We start from the raw sequence: 23,373 nt of genomic DNA, 5'->3' as shown, positions 1-23,373 counted from the left end.
AATAAAAAGAGAATACAACAAATCCTTTTCAACTTATATTCAATTGAATAGACTGCAAAAACAAGATATTTCATGTTCACACTGAGAAACGTATTTATTTTGTGCAAATATTAGCTCATTTGGAATTTGATGCTTGCAACATGTTTAAAAAAAAAAAGCTTGCACAAGTGGCAAAAAAGACTAAGAAAGTTAAAGGCCTACTGAAAGCCACTACTACCGACCACGCAGTCTGATAGTTTATATATCAATGATGAAATCTTAACATTGCAACACATACCAATACGGCATACTTGCCAACCTTGAGACCTCCAATTTCTGGAGGTGGGGGGTGGGGGGTGGGTGCGGGGGGCGTGGTTGGGGCGGGAGCGTGGTTGGGGGCGTGGTTAAGAGGGGAGGAGTATATTTACAGCTAGAATTCACCAAGTCAAGTATTTCATATATATATATATACACACAGTATATATATATACAGTATATATATATACAGTATATATATATATATATATATATATATATATATATATATATATGTATGTGTGTGAAGAAAATCACAAGACTACTTCATCTCTACAGGCCTGTTTCATGAGGGGTTCCCTCAATCATCTCCTGATGATTGAGGGAACCCCTCATGAATCATCTCCTGATGATTGAGGGAACCCCTCATGAAACAGGCCTGTAGAGATGAAGTAGTCTTGTGATTTTTTCCCCACACATACATATATTGCGCTCTACTACGGTATCGAGCACTATTTTTTGGATAACCTTATTAAGACATATATATATATATATATATATATATATATATATATATATAAGAAATAATTGACTTTCAGTGAATTCTAGCTATATATATATATATATATATATATATATATATATATATATATATATATATATATATGTCTTAATAAGGTTATCCAAAAAATAGTGCTCGATACCGTAGTAGAGCGCAATATATGTATATATATGCAATATATGTAATTCACTGAAAGTCAATTATTTCTTATATATATATATATATATATATAAGAAATAATTGACTTTCAGTGAATTCTAGCTATATATATATATATATATATATATATATATATATATATATATATATATATATATATATATATATATATATATATATATATATGTCTTAATAAGGTTATCCAAAAAATAGTGCTCGATACCGTAGTAGAGCGCAATATATGTATGTGTGGGAAAAAAATCACAAGACTACTTCATCTCTACAGGCCTGTTTCATGAGGGGTTCCCTCAATCATCAGGAGATGATTCATGAGGGGTTCCCTCAATCATCAGGAGATGATTGAGGGAACCCCTCATGAAACAGGCCTGTAGAGATGAAGTAGTCTTGTGATTTTCTTCACACACATACATATATATATATATATATATATATATATATATATATATATATATATATATATATATATATATATATATATATATATATATATATATATATATACATATATATATATACTGTATATATATATATATATATATATATATATAGCTAGAATTCACTGAAAGTCAATTATTTCTTATATATATATATATATATATATATATATATAAGAAATAATTGACTTTCAGTGAATTCTAGCTATATATATATATATATATATATATATATATATAAGAAATAATTGACTTTCAGTGAATTCTAGCTATATATATATATATATATATATATATATATATATATATATATATATATATATATATATATATATAAATAAAAGAAATACTTGAATTTCAGTGTTCATTTATTTACACATATACACACACATAACACTCATCTACTCATTGTTGAGTTAAGGGTTGAATTGTCCATCCTTGTTCTATTCTCTGTCACTATCTTTCTAACCATGCTGAACACCCTCTCTGATTATGCATTGCTGTGTGGCACGCACAAAAGTGCTTTCATCAAATGCACTAGATGGCAGTATTGTCCTGTTTAAGAGTGTCACAACATTGCTGTTTACGGCAGACGGACTGCTTTACTGTAGACGTTCTTTATATTGTGGGAAAGCGGACTCAGGTCCGCATGGAGCTGGAGGGGGCGTGGCCTCCAGCTCCGCCTGAATTTCGGGAGAAAATTTGTCCCGGGAGGTTTTCGGGAGAGGCGCTGAATTTCGGGAGTCTCCCGGAAAATCCGGGAGGGTTGGCAAGTATGCAATACGGCCGGGTTAGCTGACTAAAGTGCAATTTTAAATTTTGCGCGAAATATCCTGCTGAAAACGTCTCGGTATGATGACGTCAGCGCGTGACGTCACGGATTGTAGAGGACATTTTGGGACAGCATGGTGGCCAGCTATTAAGTCGTCTGTTTTCATCGCAAAATTCCACAGTGTTCTGGACATCTGTGTTGGTGAATCTTTTTGCAATTTGTTCAATGAACAATGGAGACAGAAAAGAAGAAAGCTGTAGGTGGGAAGCGGTGTATTGCGGCCGACTGCAGCAACACGAACACAGCCGGTGTTTCATTGTTTACATTCATATAATACATATAATTCTAGTTAGCAACACTAGCATAGCTATGAGACCTATGTGCTAACATTACATTTTAATATAATTCTAGTTAGCAACACTAGCATAGCTATAAGACTTATGTGCTGACATTACCGGTACATTTTAATATAATTCTAGTTAGCAACACTAGCATAGTTATAAGACCTATGTGCTAACATTACATTTTAATACAATTCTGGGTTGGCAACACTAGCATAATAGCTATGAAAGCTACGTGCTAACATTACATTTTAATACAATTCTAGATTAACAACACTAGCATAGCTATGTGAGCTACATGCTAACATTAAATTTTAATCTAATTCTAGGTTAACAACACTAGCGGAGCTTTGTGAGCTACACGTTAACATTACATTTTAACATCTTGCTAGGTTTGCCACACGAGTGTAACTATTTGAGCTACACGCTAGCATTGTATTTATCATGCTAGGTTAGCAAAATAACATAGCTATGTGAGCTACATGCTAGCATTCCATTTTAACATAATGTTATATCAACAACATTAGCATAACTATGTGAGCTACGTGCAAACTTTACATTTTAATATAATTCTAGGTTAGCAACACTAGCATAGCTATGTGAGCTACATGCTAACATTACATTTTAATATAATTTTAGTTAGCAACACTAGTATTGCTATAAGACCTACGTGCTAACATTACATTTTAACATAATTCTAGTTAGCATCACTAGCATAGTTATAAGACCTATGTGCTAACATTACATTTTAATACAATTCTGGGTTGGCAACACTAAAATAATAGCTATGAAAGCTACGTGCTAACATTACATTTTAATACAATTCTAGATTAACAACACTAGCATAGCTATGTGAGCTACATGCTAACATTAAATTTTAATCTAATTCTAGGTTAACAACACTAGCGGAGCTATGTGAGCTACATGCTAGCATTCCATTTTAACATAATGTTAGATCAACAACATTAGCATAGCTATGTGAGCTACTATGTGCTAACATTACATTTTAATATAATTCTAGGTTAACAACACTAGCATAGCTATGTGAGCTACATGCTAACATTAAATTTTAATATAATTATAGGTTAACAACACTAGCGGAGCACACATATTGCTAACATTACATTTTAACATCTTGCTAGGTTTGCCACGCGAGTGTAACTATTTGAGCTACACGCTAGCATTGTATTTATCATGCTAGGTTAGCAAAATAACAGTTATGTGAGCTACATGCTAGCATTCCATTTTAACATAATGTTAGATCAACAACATTAGAATAGCTATGTGAGCTACGTGCTAACATTACATTTTAATATAATTCTAGGTTAGCAACACTAGCATAGCTATGTGAACTACATGCTAACATTACGTTTTAATATAACTATAGGTTAACAACACTAGCATAGCTATGTGAGCTACATGCTAACATTATATTTTAATCTGATTCTAGGTTAACAACACTAGCATAGCTATGTGAGCTACATGCTAACATTACATTTTAATATAACTATAGGTTAACAACACTAGCATAGCTATGTGAGCTACATGCTAACATTATATTTTAATCTAATTCTAGGTTAACAACACCAGCATAGCTATGTGAACTACATGCTAACATTACATTTTAATCTAATTCTAGGTTAACAACACTAGCATAGCTATGTGAGGTACATGCTAACATTACATTTTAACATCTTGCTAGGTTAGCAACACTAGCATAGCTATGTGAGCTACATGCTAACATTACATTTTAATCTAATGCTAGGTTAACAACACTAGCATAGCTATGTGAGCTACATGCTAACATTACGTTTTAATATAACTATAGGTTAACAACACTAGCATAGCTATGTGAGCTACGTGCAAACTTTACATTTTAATATAATTCTAGGTTAGCAACACTAGCATAGCTATATGAGCTACATGCTAACATTACATTTTAATATAATTGTATGGTTAACAACACTAGCATAGCTATGTGAGCTACATGCTAACATTACATTTTAATATAACTATAGGTTAACAACACTAGCATAGCTATGCGAGCTACATGCTAACATTACATTTTAACATCTTGCTAGGTTAGCAACGTGAGTGTAACTATGTGAGCTACATGCTAACATTATATTTATCATGCTAGGTTAGCAAAATAGCATAGCAATATGAGCTACATGCTACCATTCCATTTTAACATAATGTTAGATCAACAACACTAGCATAACTATGTGAGCTATGTGCTAACATTACATTTTAATACAATTCTAGATTAACAACACTAGCATAGCTATGTGAGCTACATGCTAACATTAAATTGTAATCTAATTCTAGGTTAACAACACTAGCATAGCTATGCGAGCTACATGCTAACATTACATTTTAACATCTTGCTAGGTTAGCAACGTGAGTGTAACTATGTGAGCTACATGCTAACATTATATTTATCATGCTAGGTTAGCAAAATAGCATAGCAATATGAGCTACATGCTACCATTCCATTTTAACATAATGTTAGATCAACAACACTAGCATAACTATGTGAGCTATGTGCTAACATTACATTTTAATACAATTCTAGATTAACAACACTAGCATAGCTATGTGAGCTACATGCTAACATTAAATTGTAATCTAATTCTAGGTTAACAACACTAGCGGAGCTTTGTGAGCTACACGTTAACATTACATTTTAACATCTTGCTAGGTTTGCCACGCAAGTGTAACTATTTGAGCTACACGCTAGCACTATATTTATCATGCTAGGTTAGCAAAATAACAGCTATGTGAGCTACATGCTAGCATTCCATTTTAACATGTTAGATCAACCACATTAGCATAGCTATGTGAGCTACGTGCTAACTTTACATTTTAATATAATTCTAGGTTAGCAACACTAGCATAGCTATGTGAGCTACATGTTAACATTACGTTTTAATATAACTATAGGTTAACAACACTAGCATAGCTATGTGAGCTACATGCTAACATTATATTTTAATCTGATTCTAGGTTAACAACACTAGCATAGCTATGTGAGCTACATGCTAACATTACACTTTAATCTAATTCTAGGTTAACAACACTAGCATAGTTATGTGAGCTACATGCTAACATTACATTTTAATCTAATGCTAGTTTAACAACACTGGCATAGCTATGTGAGCTACATGCTAACATTACATTTTAATCTAATGCTAGGTTAACAACACTAGCATAGCTATGTGAGCTACATGCTAACATTACATTTGAATCTAATGCTAGGTTAACAACACTAGCATAGCTATGTGAGCTACATGCTAACATTACATTTTAATATAATTCTCTGTTAACAACACTAGCATAGCTATGTGAGCTACATGCTAACATTAAATTTTAACATCTTGCTAGGTTAGCAACGTCAGTGTAACTATGTGAGCTACATTCTAACAATATATTTATCATGCTAGGTTAGCAAAATAACATACTATGTGAGCTACATGCTAACATTATATTTATCATGCTAGGTTAGCAAAATAACAGCTACGTGAGCTACTGTACATGCTAGCCTTCCATTTTAATGTGATGTTAGGTCAACAACATTAGCATAGCTATGTGAGCTACATGCTAACATTACATTTTAACATGGAGCAGATACAAATTATTGAGAAAAATCTAAAAAAAACAACAACAAAAACCGTAATTGAGTGTTTGGCTTACTTCATTCCTGCAGGCGGCGGCCCTGTGCAAAGGGGTCAACCATATGTGGTCTTTCGCGTTCACATTGGCACCTGCGGGGAACAAAATACAAATGGTAGGACATCAGGAGCACCCGTCAAAGATCCTCTACATGAGAGGAGCACTTGTTTTTAAACACCTACAAAAAAAACCCAAAGATCCTATATAAGACAGTTGCGTTTCTTAGATTACATACTAGGGTTATATACACGGTATACCGGTACTAGTGTAGTACCGGTACTAGTGTAGTACCGGTATACTAATGAATCATATTCTGTACTATACCGCCTCTAAAAATATCAGTCCCCGTCCCACCCATTTTTTTTAACGGGCATGACGGCGCATGTTGTGACTTTGCTGGTTTTACGAGCAGAGGAGCATGTTCGGCAGCGCACACACACAGAGTACTTACAAGCAGACACAGTGTGTAGACACAAAAGGGAGAACGGACGCATTTTGGCTTAAAAACTAAAGAAAAAGGTGAAGTTAACGTCTATCTGCAGTCGGCAGTGTTTTAGCTTCTTCTAAATCACTAATCCTTGCCTCCATGGCGATAAATAAAGTACGTTTCTTACAAGTATCATTATCACTGGAGGACGAGGAATAGCTAAACATGCTTCACTACACACCGTAGGAGGATACAATAGCTCACCGGCGTCACAACGTAAACAAATGCCATGGGTGGATCTACACCTGACATCCACTGTAATGATACCAAGTACAAGAGTGTATCTAGTTGATGTTACTATGATAACATCGATATTTTTTATCGTCACAAAATCTTTTTTTAAAATTAATTTTATGTTTATAAAGTCAGTAAACACGTCCCTGGACACATGAGGACTTTGAATATGACCAATGTATGATCCTGTAACTACTTGGTATCGGATCGATACCTAAATGTGTGGTATCATCCAAAACTAATGTAAAGTATCAAAGAAGAGAAGAATAAGTGATTATTAAATTTTAACAGAAGTGTAGATAGAACATGTTGAAACAGAAAATAAGCAGATATTAACAGTAAATGAACAAGTAGATTAATAATCAATTTTTTACAGTTTGTCCTTTATAATGTGTACAAAATAATAGGTGTATAAATGACACAATATGTTACTGCACTAATTAGGAGTCTTTGTTTGTTTACTTACTACTAAAAGACAAGTTGTCTCGTATGTTCACTATTTTATTTAAGGACTAAATTACAATAATAAACATATGTTTCATGTACAATAACATTTTTTGCTAAAATCGGATCGATACCTAAATGTGTGGTATCATCCAAAACTAATATAAAGTATCAAAGTAGAGAAGAATAAGTGATTATTACATTTTAACAGAAGTGTAGATAGAACATGTTAAAACAGAAAATAAGCAGATATTAACAGTAAATGAACAAGTTGATTAATAATCAATTTTTTACAGTTTGTCCTTTATAATGTGTACAAAATAATAGGTGTATAAATGACACAATATGTTACTGCACTAATTAGGAGTCTTTGTTTGTTTACTTACTACTAAAAGACAAGTTGTCTAGTATGTTCACTATTTTATTTAAGGACTAAATTACAATAATAAACATGTTTTATGTACCCTAAGATTTTTTGCTAAAATCGGATCGATACCTAAATGTGTGGTATCATCCAAAACTAATGTAAAGTATCAAAGTAGAGAAGAATAAGTGATTATTACATTTTAACAGAAGTGTAGATAGAACATGTTGAAACAGAAAATAAGCAGATATTAACAGTAAATGAACAAGTAGATTAATAATCAATTTTTTACAGTTTGTCCTTTATAATGTGTACAAAATAATAGGTGTATAAATGACACAATATGTTACTGCATAGACTAATTAGGAGTCTTTGTTTATTTACTTACTACTAAAAGACAAGTTGTCTAGTATGTTCACTATTTTATTTAAGGACTAAATTACAATAATAAACATGTTTTACGTACCCTAAGATTTTTTGCTAAAATCGGATCGATACCTAAATGTGTGGTATCATCCAAAACTAATGTAAAGTATCAAAGTAGAGAAGAATAAGTGATTATTACATTTTAACAGAAGTGTAGATAGAACATGTTGAAACAGAAAGTAAGCAGATATTAACGGTAAATGAACAAGTAGATTAATAATCAATTTTTTACAGTTTGTCCTTTATAATGTGGACAAAATAATAGGTGTATAAATGACACAATATGTTACTGCATAGACTAATTAGGAGTCTTTGTTTGTTTACTTACTACTAAAAGACAAGTTGTCTAGTATGTTCACTATTTTATTTAAGGACTAAATTACAATAATAAACATGTTTTACGTACCCTAAGATTTTTTGCTAAAATCGGATCGATACCTAAATGTGTGGTATCATCCAAAACTAATATAAAGTATCAAAGAAGAGACGAATAAGTGATTATTACATTTTAACAGAAGTATAGATAGAACATGTTGAAACAGAAAATAAGCAGATATTAAGAGTAAATGAACAAGTAGATTAATAATCAATTTTTTACAGTTTGTCCTTTATAATGTGTACAAAATAATAGGTGTATAAATGACACAATATGTTACTGCATAGACTAATTAGGAGTCTTTGTTTGTTTACTTACTACTAAAGGACAAGTTGTCTAGTATGTTCACTATTTTATTTAAGGACTAAATTACAATAATAAACATATTATTTTATGTACCCTAAGATTTTTTGCTAAAATCGGATCGATACCTAAATGTGTGGTATCATCCAAAACTAATATAAAGCATCACAGTAGAGAAGAATAAGTGATTATTACATTTCAACAGAAGTGTAGATAGAACATGTTGAAACAGAAAATAAGCAGATATTAACAGTTAATGAACAAGTAGATTAATAATACATTTTTACAGTTTGTCCTTTATAATGTTAATAAAATAATAGGTGTATAAATGACACAATATGTTACTGCATAGACTAATTAGGAGTCTTTGTTTGTTTACTTACTACTAAAAGACAAGTTGTCTAGTATGTTCACTATTTTATTTAAGGACTAAATTGCAATAATAAACATATGTTTCATGTACAATAACATTTTTTGCTAAAATCGGATCGATACCTAAATGTGTGGTATCATCCAAAACTAATATAAAGTATCAAAGTAGAGAAGAATAAGTGATTATTACATTTTAACAGAAGTGTAGATAGAACATGTTGAAACAGAAAATAAGCAGATATTAAGAGTAAATGAACAAGGAGATTAATAATCAATTTTTTACAGTTTGTCCTTTATAATGTGTACAAAATAATAGGTGTATAAATGACACAATATGTTACTGCATAGACTAATTAGGAGTCTTTGTTTGTTTACTTACTACTAAAAGACAAGTTGTCTAGTATGTTCACTATTTTATTTAAGGACTAAATTACAATAATAAACATATGTTTTATGTACCCTAAGATTTTTTGCTAAAATCGGATCGATACCTAAATGTGTGGTATCATCCAAAACTAATGTAAAGTATCAAAGTAGAGAAGAATAAGTGATTATTACATTTTAACTGAAGTGTAGATAGAACATGTTGAAACAGAAAATAAGCAGATATCAACAGTAAATGAACAGGTGGATTAATAATAAATTTTTTACAGTTTGTCCTTTATAATGTGTACAAAATAATAGGTGTATAAATGACACAATATGTTACTGCATAGACTAATTAGGAGTCTTTGTTTGTTTACTTACTACTAAAAGACAAGTTGTCTAGTATGTTCACTATTTTATTTAAGGACTAAATTACAATAATAAACATATGTTTCATGTACAATAACATGTTTTGCTAAAATCGGATCGATACCTAAATGTGTGGTATCATCCAAAACTGATGTAAAGTATCAAAGAAGAGAAGAATAAGTGATTATTACATTTTAACAGAAGTGTAGATAGAACATGTTGAAACAGAAAATAAGCAGATATTAACAGTAAATGAACAGGTGGATTAATAATCAATTTTTTACAGTTTGTCCTTTATAATGTGTACAAAATAATAGGTGTATAAATGACAATATGTTACTGCATAGACTAATTAGGAGTCTTTGTTTGTTTACTTACTACTAAAAGACAAGTTGTCTAGTATGTTCACTATTTTATTTAAGGACTAAATTGCAATAATAAACATATGTTTTATGTACACTAACATTTTTTGCTAAAATCGGATCGATACCTAAATGTGTGGTATCATCCAAAACTAATATAAAGTATCAAAGTAGAGAAGAATAAGTGATTATTACATTTTAACAGAAGTGTATATAGAACATGTTGAAACAGAAAATAAGCAGATATTAACAGTAAATGAACAAGTAGATTAATAATCAATTTTTTACAGTTTGTCCTTTATAATGTGTACAAAATAATAGGTGTATAAATGACACAATATGTTACCGCATAGACTAATTAGGAGTCTTTGTTTGTTTACTTACTACTAAAAGACAAGTTGTCTAGTATGTTCACTATTTTATTTAAGGACTAAATTACAATAATAAACATATGTTTCATGTACAATAACATTTTTTGCTAAAATCGGATCGATACCTAAATGTGTGGTATCATCCAAAACTAATATAAAGTATCAAAGTAGAGAAGAATAAGTGATTATTACATTTTAACAGAAGTGTAGATAGAACATGTTGAAACAGAAAATAAGCAGATATTAACAGTAAATGAACAAGTAGATTAATAATCAATTTTTACAGTTTGTCCTTTATAATGTGTACAAAATAATAGGTGTATAAATGACACAATATGTTACTGCATAGACTAATTAGGAGTCTTTGTTTGTTTACTTACTACTAAAAGACAAGTTGTCTAGTATGTTCACTATTTTATTTAAGGACTAAATTACAATAATAAACATATGTTTCATGTACAATAACATGTTTTGCTAAAATCGGATCGATACCTAAATGTGTGGTATCATCCAAAACTGATGTAAAGTATCAAAGAAGAGAAGAATAAGTGATTATTACATTTTAACAGAAGTGTAGATAGAACATGTTGAAACAGAAAATAAGCAGATATTAACAGTAAATGAACAGGTGGATTAATAATCAATTTTTTACAGTTTGTCCTTTATAATGTGTACAAAATAATAGGTGTATAAATGACAATATGTTACTGCATAGACTAATTAGGAGTCTTTGTTTGTTTACTTACTACTAAAAGACAAGTTGTCTAGTATGTTCACTATTTTATTTAAGGACTAAATTGCAATAATAAACATATGTTTTATGTACACTAACATTTTTTGCTAAAATCGGATCGATACCTAAATGTGTGGTATCATCCAAAACTAATATAAAGTATCAAAGTAGAGAAGAATAAGTGATTATTACATTTTAACAGAAGTGTATATAGAACATGTTGAAACAGAAAATAAGCAGATATTAACAGTAAATGAACAAGTAGATTAATAATCAATTTTTTACAGTTTGTCCTTTATAATGTGTACAAAATAATAGGTGTATAAATGACACAATATGTTACCGCATAGACTAATTAGGAGTCTTTGTTTGTTTACTTACTACTAAAAGACAAGTTGTCTAGTATGTTCACTATTTTATTTAAGGACTAAATTACAATAATAAACATATGTTTCATGTACAATAACATTTTTTGCTAAAATCGGATCGATACCTAAATGTGTGGTATCATCCAAAACTAATATAAAGTATCAAAGTAGAGAAGAATAAGTGATTATTACATTTTAACAGAAGTGTAGATAGAACATGTTGAAACAGAAAATAAGCAGATATTAACAGTAAATGAACAAGTAGATTAATAATCAATTTTTACAGTTTGTCCTTTATAATGTGTACAAAATAATAGGTGTATAAATGACACAATATGTTACTGCATAGACTAATTAGGAGTCTTTGTTTATTTACTTACTACTAAAAGACAAGTTGTCTAGTATGTTCACTATTTTATTTAAGGACTAAATTACAATAATAAACATGTTTTACGTACCCTAAGATTTTTTGCTAAAATCGGATCGATACCTAAATGTGTGGTATCATCCAAAACTGATGTAAAGTATCAAAGAAGAGAAGAATAAGTGATTATTACATTTTAACAGAAGTGTAGATAGAACATGTTGAAACAGAAAATAAGCAGATATTAACAGTAAATGAACAAGGAGATTAATAATACATTTTTACAGTTTGTCCTTTATAATGTGTACAAAATAATAGGTGTATAAATGACACAATATGTTACTGCATAGACTAATTAGGAGTCTTTGTTTGTTTACTTACTACTAAAAGACAAGTTGTCTAGTATGTTCACTATTTTATTTAAGGACTAAATTACAATAATAAACATATGTTTTATGTACCCTAAGATTTTTTGCTAAAATCGGATCGATACCTAAATGTGTGGTATCATCCAAAACTAATATAAAGTATCAAAGTAGAGAAGAATTTATTACATTTTAACAGAAGTGTAGATAGAACATGTTGAAACAGAAAATAAGCAGATATTAACAGTAAATGAACAAGTAGATTAATAATCATTTTTTTTACAGTTTGTCCTTTATAATGTGTACAAAATAATAGGTGTATAAATGACACAATATGTTACCGCATAGACTAATTAGGAGTCTTTGTTTGTTTACTTACTACTAAAAGACAAGTTGTCTAGTATGTTCACTATTTTATTTAAGGACTAAATTACAATAATAAACATACGTTTCATCTACACTAACATTTGTTGTTACAATAAAGACAATAATGACATTTTTTGTGGTCGCTTTTTTAAGAAAAGTATCGAAATACATTTTGGTTCTAGTACTATTACCAAACTATTGATATCGGGACAACCCTAGACACAATCCAAACAACCTTCCCTAGTCATGGTGCAAAAAAAAAAGGCAAAATGCAAAACATGTTTTTAAATACACTCATTTAAATCCATGAGGGTGCATGATGAGAAAAAAATGTAAAACACTCTCCACTCTTGTCCAATGTGTACAAAATAATAGGTGTATAAATGACACAATATGTTACTGCATAGACTAATTAGGAGTCTTTGTTTGTTTACTTACTACTAAAAGACAAGTTGTCTAGTACGTTCACTATTTTATTTAAGGACTAAATTGCAATAATAAACATATGTTTCATGCACTCTAATACTTTTTGTTCAAATAAAGACAATAATTAAGTTTTTCGTGGTGCCCTTTACTTAGAAAAGTACCAAAAAGTATCGAAATATATTTTGGTACCGGTACCACCCTACTCCATACATTTAAAGACAATGTTAAAATGTCCAGTTTGACCCTGGAACGGACGCTTTCAATCTCCGATTGTGTGATTGTGGTGACTTCCACTCTTTCATACGAGTAAATTGATTGAGACTTGTATTAGTAGATTGCACAGTACAGTACATATTCCGTACAATTGACCACTAAAGGGTAACACCCCAATAAGTTTTTCAACTTGTTTAAGTCCACGTTAATCAGTTCATGGTAAATGTTAGTGCTTCTTACCCGACTCCAGGAGCAGGTCCATGATGTGCACGTCCCCCATGCAGGCAGCAGCATGAAGCGGCGTGCGGCGCTCGTGGTCCTGTTTCATTTTTAAAACAGAATAAAGCAAAAAAATGAACTCCCCAGCCATGATGTCACTTCCTGTCCTTCCTCTAGCATGACAGCTTACCAGTGCATTGACATCCTCCTTGTGCAATAAGTGTTGGACTTCTTCAGCGTTGCGGTTGAAGATGGCCTGGACCAGAGGAGGCTGCAACACATCATGCACAATATTTGTGAGAATGCTCCGGAACATTCACACATATGCTTTTCTACACCATTTATTATTCTTCTACAGATTTTGGCGCTCTACCTTACACATTTTTCACCCGATTCAAAGCGTTCCAACTTCAAACTGTTCAGCCTATTGAGAAATCACAGGCTTTCCCTTGACAAATTCCAAAAATTCCCAGATTTTCCAGAATTCCAGGTTTTCCGGGACATTTTCCCCCATTAAAAATGAATTGGCCATTTTTCAAGCTTCCACCATTTCCACATTTTTCAACCGGTTCAAACCATTCCACCTTCAACACATTCCACTCATCCTGGACATTCAAACTATTATTTTTCCAAGTTAAATTTTTTTGCCAGAATTCCCAGAATTCCAGGTTTTCCGGGACATTTTTTCCCATTCAAAATGAATTGGCCATTTTTCAAGCTTCTACCATTTCCACATTTTTCAACCGCTTCAAACCATTCCACCTTCAACACATTCCACTCATCCTGGACATTCAAACTATTATTTTTCCAAGAAAAAAAAAATTCCCAGATTTCCAGGACATTTTTCCCATTCAAAATAAATAGTCCATTTTTTAAACTTTCACAATTCCCACATTTTTCAACCGATTCCAACCATTCCACTCATCCTGGACATTCAAACTACCCTTTTTCCAAGTTCCCAAAAATTTCAGGAATTCCCTTTTTGACCCTTTTTTCTGGCGACTAGTCCTTCCACATTTTTCAACCCACTTCAACCGTTCCATTTTTCCCATTCAAAACGAATTGGCAATTTTTCAAACTTCCACCATTTTCACATTTTTCAACCGGTTCAAACCATTCCACCTTCAACACATTCCACTCATCCTGGACATTCAAACTATTATTTTTCCAAGTTAAAAAAAATTCCCAGATTTCCTAGAATTCCAGGTTTTCCGGGACATTTTTCCCCATTCAAAATGAATTGTCCATTTTTTAAACTTTCCCAATTCCCACATTTTTCAACCAATTCAAACCATTCCACCTTCAACAATCCTGGACATTCAAACTATTATTTTTCCAAGTTAAATTTTTTTGCCAGATTTCTCAGAATTCCAGGTTTTCCGGGACATTTTTTCCCATTCAAAATGAATTGGCCATTTTTCAAGCTTCAACCATTTCCACATTTTTCAACCGCTTCAAACCATTCCACCTTCAACACATTCCACTCACCCTGGACATTCAAACTATTATTTTTCCAAGAAAAAAAAAAATCCCAGATTTCCAGGACATTTTTCCCATTCAAAATAAATAGTCCATTTTTTAAACTTTCACAATTCCCACATTTTTCAACCGATTCCAACCATTCCACTCTTCCTGGACATTCAAACTACCCTTTTTCCAAGTTCCAAAAAATTTCAGGAATTCCCTTTTTGACCCTTTTTTCTGGCGACTAGTCCTTCCACATTTTTTAACCCACTTCAGCCGTTCCACCGTCCAAACTTTCCTCTTAATCAGGACAAAAAAACAGCTATTTTTTAAACTGGAAAAATTCCCGGTTTTCCCGAAATTCCTTAATACCATTTCTCAATTAAAAATGTTAGTACTCCAACTTTTATCGACCGATTAAAAAAATTCCAACACCAATCATTCAACTCATTCAGAACATTCAAGTCTTTTAACATTTTTCCAAAAAAATCCCACTTTTCCCATAATTCCAATTGAAATGAATGGGACATTTTTCAAAGTTCCACAATTCCCACATTTTTCACCCGATTCAAACCCTTCCAACTTCAAACTGTTCAGCCTATTCAGAAATCACGGGCTTTCCCATGACAAATTCCAAAAATTCCCAGATTTTCCAGAATTCCAGGTTTTCCGGGACATTTTTCTCATTCAAAACGAATTGGCAATTTTTCAAACTTCCACCATTTTCACATTTTTCAACCGGTTCAAACCATTCCACCTTCAACACATTCCACTCATCCTGGACATTCAAACTATTATTTTTCCAAGTTAAAAAAAATTCCCAGATTTCCTAGAATTCCAGGTTTTCCGGGACATTTTTCCCCATTCAAAATGAATTGTCCATTTTTTAAACTTTCCCAATTCCCACATTCTTCAACCAATTCAAACCATTTCACCTTCAACACATTCCACTCATCCTGGACATTCAAATTATCGTATTTTTCGGAGTATAAGTCGCACCGGAGTATAAGTCGCACCTGCCGAAAATGCATAATAAAGAAGGAAAAAAACATATATAAGTCACACTGGAGCCCGGCCAAACTATGAAAAAAAACTGCGACTTATAGTCCGAAAAATACGGTACCCTTTTTCCAAGCTCAAAAAAAATTTCAGGAATTCCCTTTTTGACCCTTTTTTCTGGCGACTAGTCCTTCCACATTTTTCAACCCACTTCAACCGTTCCACCGTCCAAACTTTCCTCTTAATCAGGACAAAAGAACAAAGTTATTTTTTGAACTGGAAAAATTCCCGGTTTTCCCAAAATTCCAGGAATTCCTTAATACCATTTCTCAATTAAAAATGTTAGTACTTCAACTTTTATCGACCGATTTAAAAAATTCCAACACCAATCATTCAACTCATTCAGAACATTCAAGTCTTTTAACATTTTCCAAAACAAATCCCGCTTTTCCCAAAATTCCATGAAATTCCAATTGAAATGAATGGGACATTTTTCAAAGTTCCACAATTCCCACATTTTTCACCCGATTCAAACCCTTCCAACTTCAAACTGTTCAGCCTATTTGGGAATCGCAGGCTTTCCCTTGACAAAGTCCAAAAATTCCCAGATTTTCCAGAATTCCAGGTTTTCCGGGACATTTTTTCCCATTCAAAATGAATTGGCCATTTTTCAAGCTTCAACCATTTCCACATTTTTCAACCGCTTCAAACCATTCCACCTTCAACACATTCCACTCATCCTGGACATTCAAACTATTATTTTTCCAAGTTAATTTTTTTTGCCAGATTTCTCAGAATTCCAGGTTTTCAGGGACATTTTTTCCCATTCAAAATGAATTGGCCATTTTTCAAGCTTCAACCATTTCCACATTTTTCAACCGCTTCAAACCATTCCACCTTCAACACATTCCACTCATCCTGGACATTCAAACTATTATTTTTCCAAGAAAAAAAAAAATCCCAGATTTCCAGGACATTTTTCCCATTCAAAATAAATAGTCCATTTTTTAAACTTTCACAATTCCCACATTTTTCAACCAATCCAACCATTCCACTCTTCCTGGACATTCAAACTACCCTTTTTCCAAGTTCCAAAAAATTTCAGGAATTCCCTTTTTGACCCTTTTTTCTGGCGACTAGTCCTTCCACATTTTTCAACCCACTTCAACCGTTCCACCGTCCAAACTTTCCTCTTAATCAGGACAAAAGAACAAAGTTATTTTTTGAACTGGAAAAATTCCCGGTTTTCCCAAAATTCCAGGAATTCCTTAATACCATTTCTCAATTAAAAATGTTAGTACTTCAACTTTTATCGACCGATTTAAAAAATTCCAACACCAATCATTCAACTCATTCAGAACATTCAAGTCTTTTAACATTTTCCAAAACAAATCCCGCTTTTCCCAAAATTCCATGAAATTCCAATTGAAATGAATGGGACATTTTTCAAAGTTCCACAATTCCCACATTTTTCACCCGATTCAAACCCTTCCAACTTCAAACTGTTCAGCCTATTTGGGAATCGCAGGCTTTCCCTTGACAAAGTCCAAAAATTCCCAGATTTTCCAGAATTCCAGGTTTTCCGGGACATTTTTTCCCATTCAAAATGAATTGGCCATTTTTCAAGCTTCAACCATTTCCACATTTTTCAACCGCTTCAAACCATTCCACCTTCAACACATTCCACTCATCCTGGACATTCAAACTATTATTTTTCCAAGTTAAATTTTTTTGCCAGATTTCTCAGAATTCCAGGTTTTCCGGGACATTTTTTCCCATTCAAAATGAATTGGCCATTTTTCAAGCTTCAACCATTTCCACATTTTTCAACCGCTTCAAACCATTCCACCTTCAACACATTCCACTCATCCTGGACATTCAAACTATTATTTTTCCAAGAAAAAAAAAAATCCCAGATTTCCAGGACATTTTTCCCATTCAAAATAAATAGTCCATTTTTTAAACTTTCACAATTCCCACATTTTTCAACCAATCCAACCATTCCACTCTTCCTGGACATTCAAACTACCCTTTTTCCAAGTTCCAAAAAATTTCAGGAATTCCCTTTTTGACCCTTTTTTCTGGCGACTAGTCCTTTCACATTTTTTAACCCACTTCAACCGTTCCACCGTCCAAACTTTCCCCTTAATCAGGACAAAAAAACAGCTATTTTTTAAACTGGAAAAATTCCCGGTTTTCCCGAAATTCCTTAATACCATTTTTCAATTAAAAATGTTAGTACTTCAACTTTTCTTGACCGATTAAAAAAATTCCAACACCAATCATTCAACTCATTCAAAACATTCAAGTCTTTAACATTTTCCAAAAAAAAATCCCGCTTTTCCCAAAATTCCATGAAATTCCAATTTAAATGAATGGGACCTTTTTCAAAGTTCCACAATTCCCACATTTTTCAACCGATTCAAACCTTTCCAACTTCAAACTGTTCAGCCTATTTGGGAATCGCAGGCTTTCCCTTGACAAATTCCAAAAACTCCCAGATTTTCCAGAATTTCAGGTTTTCTGGGACATTTTTTCCCACTCAAAATTAATTGGACATTTTTCAAACTTTCACTATTTTCACTTTTTTCAATCGGTTCAAACCATTCCACCTTCAACACATTCCACTCATCCAAACTACAATTTTTCCAAGGTAAATTTTTTTTCCAGATTTCCAGGACATTTTTCCCATTCGAAATAAATAGTCCATTTTTTAAACTTTCACAATCCCCACATTTTTCACCCGATTCAAACCCTTCCAACTTCAAACTGTTCAGCCTATTTGGGAATCGCAGGCTTTCCCTTGACAAATTCCAAAAACTCCCAGATTTTCCAGAATTTCAGGTTTTCCGGGACATTTTTTCCCATTCAAAATGAATTGGCCATTTTTCAAACTTCCACTATTTTCACATTTTTCAACTGGTTCAAACCATTCCACCTTCAACACATTCCACTCATCCAAGCTATTATTTTTCCAAGGTAAATTTTTTTCCCCAGATTTCCCAGAATTCCAGGACATTTTTCCCATTCGAAATAAATTGTCCATTATTTAAACTTTCACAATTCACACATTTTTCAACCAATCCAACCATTCCACTCTTCCTGGACATTCAAACTACCCTTTTTCCAAGTTCCAAAAAATTTCAGGAATTCCCTTTTTGACTCTTTTTTTCTGGCGACTAGTCCTTCCACATTTTTTAACCCACTTCAACCGTTCCACCGTCCAAACTTTCCTCTTAATCAGAACAAAAGAACAAAGTTATTTTTAGAACCGGTTTTCCCGAAATTCCAGGAATTCCTTAATACCATTTCTCAATTAAAAATGTTAGTACTTCAATTTTATCGACCGATTAAAAAAATTCCAACACCAATCATTCAAGTCATTCAAGTCTTTTAACATTTTCCAAAAAAAATCCCGCTTTTCCCAATATTCCATGAAATTCCAATTGAAATGAATGGGACATTTTTCAAAGTTCCACAATTACCACCTGATTCAACCCGTTCCAACTCCAAAATATTCAGCCTGTTCAACAATTTAAAAAAAATTCACGGATTTCCAAGAATTCACAGTTTTCAGGGACATTTTCCCCATTCAAAATTAATTGGCCATTTTTCAAACTTCCACCATTTTCACATTTTTCAACCGATTCAAACCATTCCACTCATCCTGGACATTCAAACTATAATTTTCCCAAGTTCAAAAAAATTCCAGGAATTCCCTTTTTTTCTGGCGACTAGTCCTTCCACATTTTTTAACCCACTTCAACCGTTCCACCGTCCAAACAATCCTCTTAATCAGGACAAAAAAATGTTTGAACTGGAAAAATTCTCGGGTTTCCCGAAATCCCTTAATACCATTTCTCAATTAAAAATGTTACGACTTCAACGTTTCTCGGCCGATTTGAAAAACTCCAACACCAACCATTTCAACTAATTAGAGTCTTTTAACATTTTCCCCCAAATCCGTTTTTTTCCCGAAATTCTCAAATGTCCATGAAATGCCCATTTTTCAAAGTTCCACAATTACCACATTTTTCATCCGATTCGGACCGTTCCAACTCCAAAATATTCAGCCTGTTCAACAATTTAAAAAAATTCCCGGATTTCCAAGAATTCCCAGTTTTCAGGGAAATCTTCCCCATTCAAAATGAATTGGCTATTTTTCAAACTTCCACCATTTTCAAATTTTTCCACCGATTCAAACCATTCCAACACCTTCCACTCAACCAACTACCACTTTCCCAAGTTACAAACCAAATTCCGTTTTTCTTGGAAATTCAAACTCTTCAACATTCAAACCATTCAAACTATTCTTACATTCTGTCAGCATTTCACTTAAACTTCAGCATTCACACGCAATTCCTTCAGGAATTGCCTCGTCTAGTAATTAAAAATAATAATAATACATGCAACACATAATATGAATTAATAATAATAATACATGCAACACACAATACGAATTAATAATACATGCAACACATAATACGAATTAATAATAATACATGTAGCACATAATTCGAATTAATAATAATAATAATAATAATACATGCAACACATAATATGAATTAATAATAATAGTAATACATGGAACACATAATATGAATTAATAATAATACATGCAACCCATTTTAATTAATAATAATAATACATGCAACACAATATGAGTTAATAATACATGAAACACATTATTAATTAATAATACATGCAACACATTATGAATTAACAATAATAATACATGCAACACATAATATGAATGATTAATACATGCAACATAATATGAATTAATAATAATAATACATGCAACACATAATATGAATAAATAACAATACATGCAACACAATATGAATTAATAATAATAACACATGCAACATATATGAATTACTAATAATACATGCAACACATTATGCATTTATGATAATACATACAACACAATATTCATATTAATAATAATAATACATGCAACACATATGAATTAATAATAATACATGCAACACATAATATGAATTAATAATACATGCAACACATAATATGAATAAATAACAATACATGCAACACAATATGAATTAATAATAACACATGCAACATATATGAATTACTAATAATACATGCAACACATTATGCATTTATGATAATACATACAACACAATATTAATATTAATAATAATACATGCAAGACATATGAATTAATAATAATACATGCAACACATAATATGAATTAATAATAATACATGCAACACATAATATGAATTAATAATAATAATACATGCAACACATAATATGAATAAATAACAATACATGCAACACAATATGAATTAATAATAATAACACATGCAACATATATGAATTACTAATAATACATGCAACACATTATGCATTTATGATAATACATACAACACAATATTAATATTAATAATAATACATGCAACACATATGAATTAATAATAATACATGCAACACATAATATGAATTAATAATAATACATACAACACATAATATGAATTCATAATAATAATACATGCAATTATAAATAAATAAATAAAACACATAATATGAATAAATAACAATACATGCAACACAATATGAATTAATAATAATAACACATGCAACATATATGAATTACTAATAATACATGCAACACAATATTAATAATAATACATGCAACACATATGAATTAATAATAATAGATGCAACACATAATATGAATTAATAATACATGCAACACATAATATGAATTAATAATAATAATACATGCAACACATAATATGAATAAATAACAATACATGCAACACAATATGAATTAATAATAATAACACATGCAACATATATGAATTACTAATAATACATGCAACACATTATGCATTTATGATAATACATACAACACAATATTAATATTAATAATAATAATACATGCAACACATATGAATTAATAATAATACATGCAACACATAATATGAATTAATAATAATACAAGCAACACACAATACGAATTAATAATACATGCAACACATAATATGAATAAATAACAATACATGCAACACAATATGAATTAATAATAATAACACATGCAACATATATGAATTACTAATAATACATGCAACACATTATGCATTTATGATAATACATACAACACAATATTAATATTAATAATAATAATACATGCAACACATATGAATTAATAATAATACATGCAACACATAATATGAATTAATAATAATAATACATGCAACACAATATGAAATAATAATACATGCAACACATTATGAATTAACAATAATAATGCATGCAACACATACTATTAATTATTAATAATAATAATACATGCAACACATTATGAATTAATAATAATATTACATGCAACACATTATGAATTACCAATAATAATGCATGTAACACATAATAAGAATGATTAATAATAATACATGCAACACATAATATGAATGATTAATAATATAACTGTCACAATTACTGGGGTGACTTTAGGATGCTATGCTAACATTGCAGCGATTTACAATAAAGATGGAAAAAAACAAGCTGGACTAAAATGTATTTATAAATTGTCAAATGCAACTTGTAGTAGAATATAACACAAGTTTACTGCACTAGCATTGTTATGTTAGTGTTAAATAACCAATATAGCGCCGCCCAGTAAATAGACGGCCCCCCCGGCTGAGGCCTACACCACACAGCGATGCGATTCACCTTCCTGGGCGAAAAGAAATCGATTAGCCACAAGCTAACTGTGCGATACTACGATACTAGTAATCGATTACGCAGGTGATTTCACACTGCGGAAATATCCTTTTAGTTGCGGGCGTACAGGCAGGATAATTGGGTATTGCGGCTGAAGACGTAATACGCTGCGCACAAGAAGCGCCCAGCAAATAGCCAGCGCCCCAGTGTCGGCGTACCTGGTCTGCGATGTTGAGTACCCCCATCTCCCAAACTCAGCCGGGACGGAGCTCCTTCATGGGGCTGAAACGTGGAGGTGATACCGCGGGGCTGTGCTGTGTCCGCCTCTCAGAAAACATCCATTTGCACGGCGGAGAAGACTGGAGCTCCCGAGTGTGTCACTGTTGTTGTCTCTTTGACGACGCTGCTCGGCCCGAGCGCTGCTCCGCCTGCAGGCGTGGCGGCGGATGACGCCGAGCCCTGGTGGGTGAAATGGCGACATCGTGTGGCCGAAAGGC

General features: G+C 31.9%; 1 protein-coding gene across 2 annotated transcripts in view; it reads right to left on the bottom strand.

Moving 5' to 3' along the window:
* ankrd52a (ankyrin repeat domain 52a) overlaps positions 1-23,264 on the bottom strand; it is a 102,681-nt gene extending 79,417 nt beyond the window's left edge. For both annotated transcript variants that reach the window (XM_061925353.1, XM_061925360.1), the window contains exons 1-4: positions 23,095-23,264; positions 13,914-13,994; positions 13,745-13,823; positions 6,217-6,287 (exon numbers count right to left, since the gene is read on the bottom strand). In XM_061925353.1, the coding sequence (XP_061781337.1) occupies positions 6,217-6,287; positions 13,745-13,823; positions 13,914-13,994; positions 23,095-23,121 (258 nt within the window). In that variant the 5' untranslated portion in view covers positions 23,122-23,264. The remainder of the gene's footprint in view (positions 1-6,216; positions 6,288-13,744; positions 13,824-13,913; positions 13,995-23,094) is intronic.
* Positions 23,265-23,373: the final 109 nt, after the last annotated feature.

Source organism: Nerophis lumbriciformis, linkage group LG01 (assembly GCF_033978685.3).
Source record: "Nerophis lumbriciformis linkage group LG01, RoL_Nlum_v2.1, whole genome shotgun sequence".
Lineage (NCBI taxonomy): Eukaryota > Metazoa > Chordata > Actinopteri > Syngnathiformes > Syngnathidae > Nerophis > Nerophis lumbriciformis.
The sequence above is the reverse complement of the archived record's forward strand: the minus strand, read 5'-3'. Positions and strand labels throughout refer to the sequence as shown.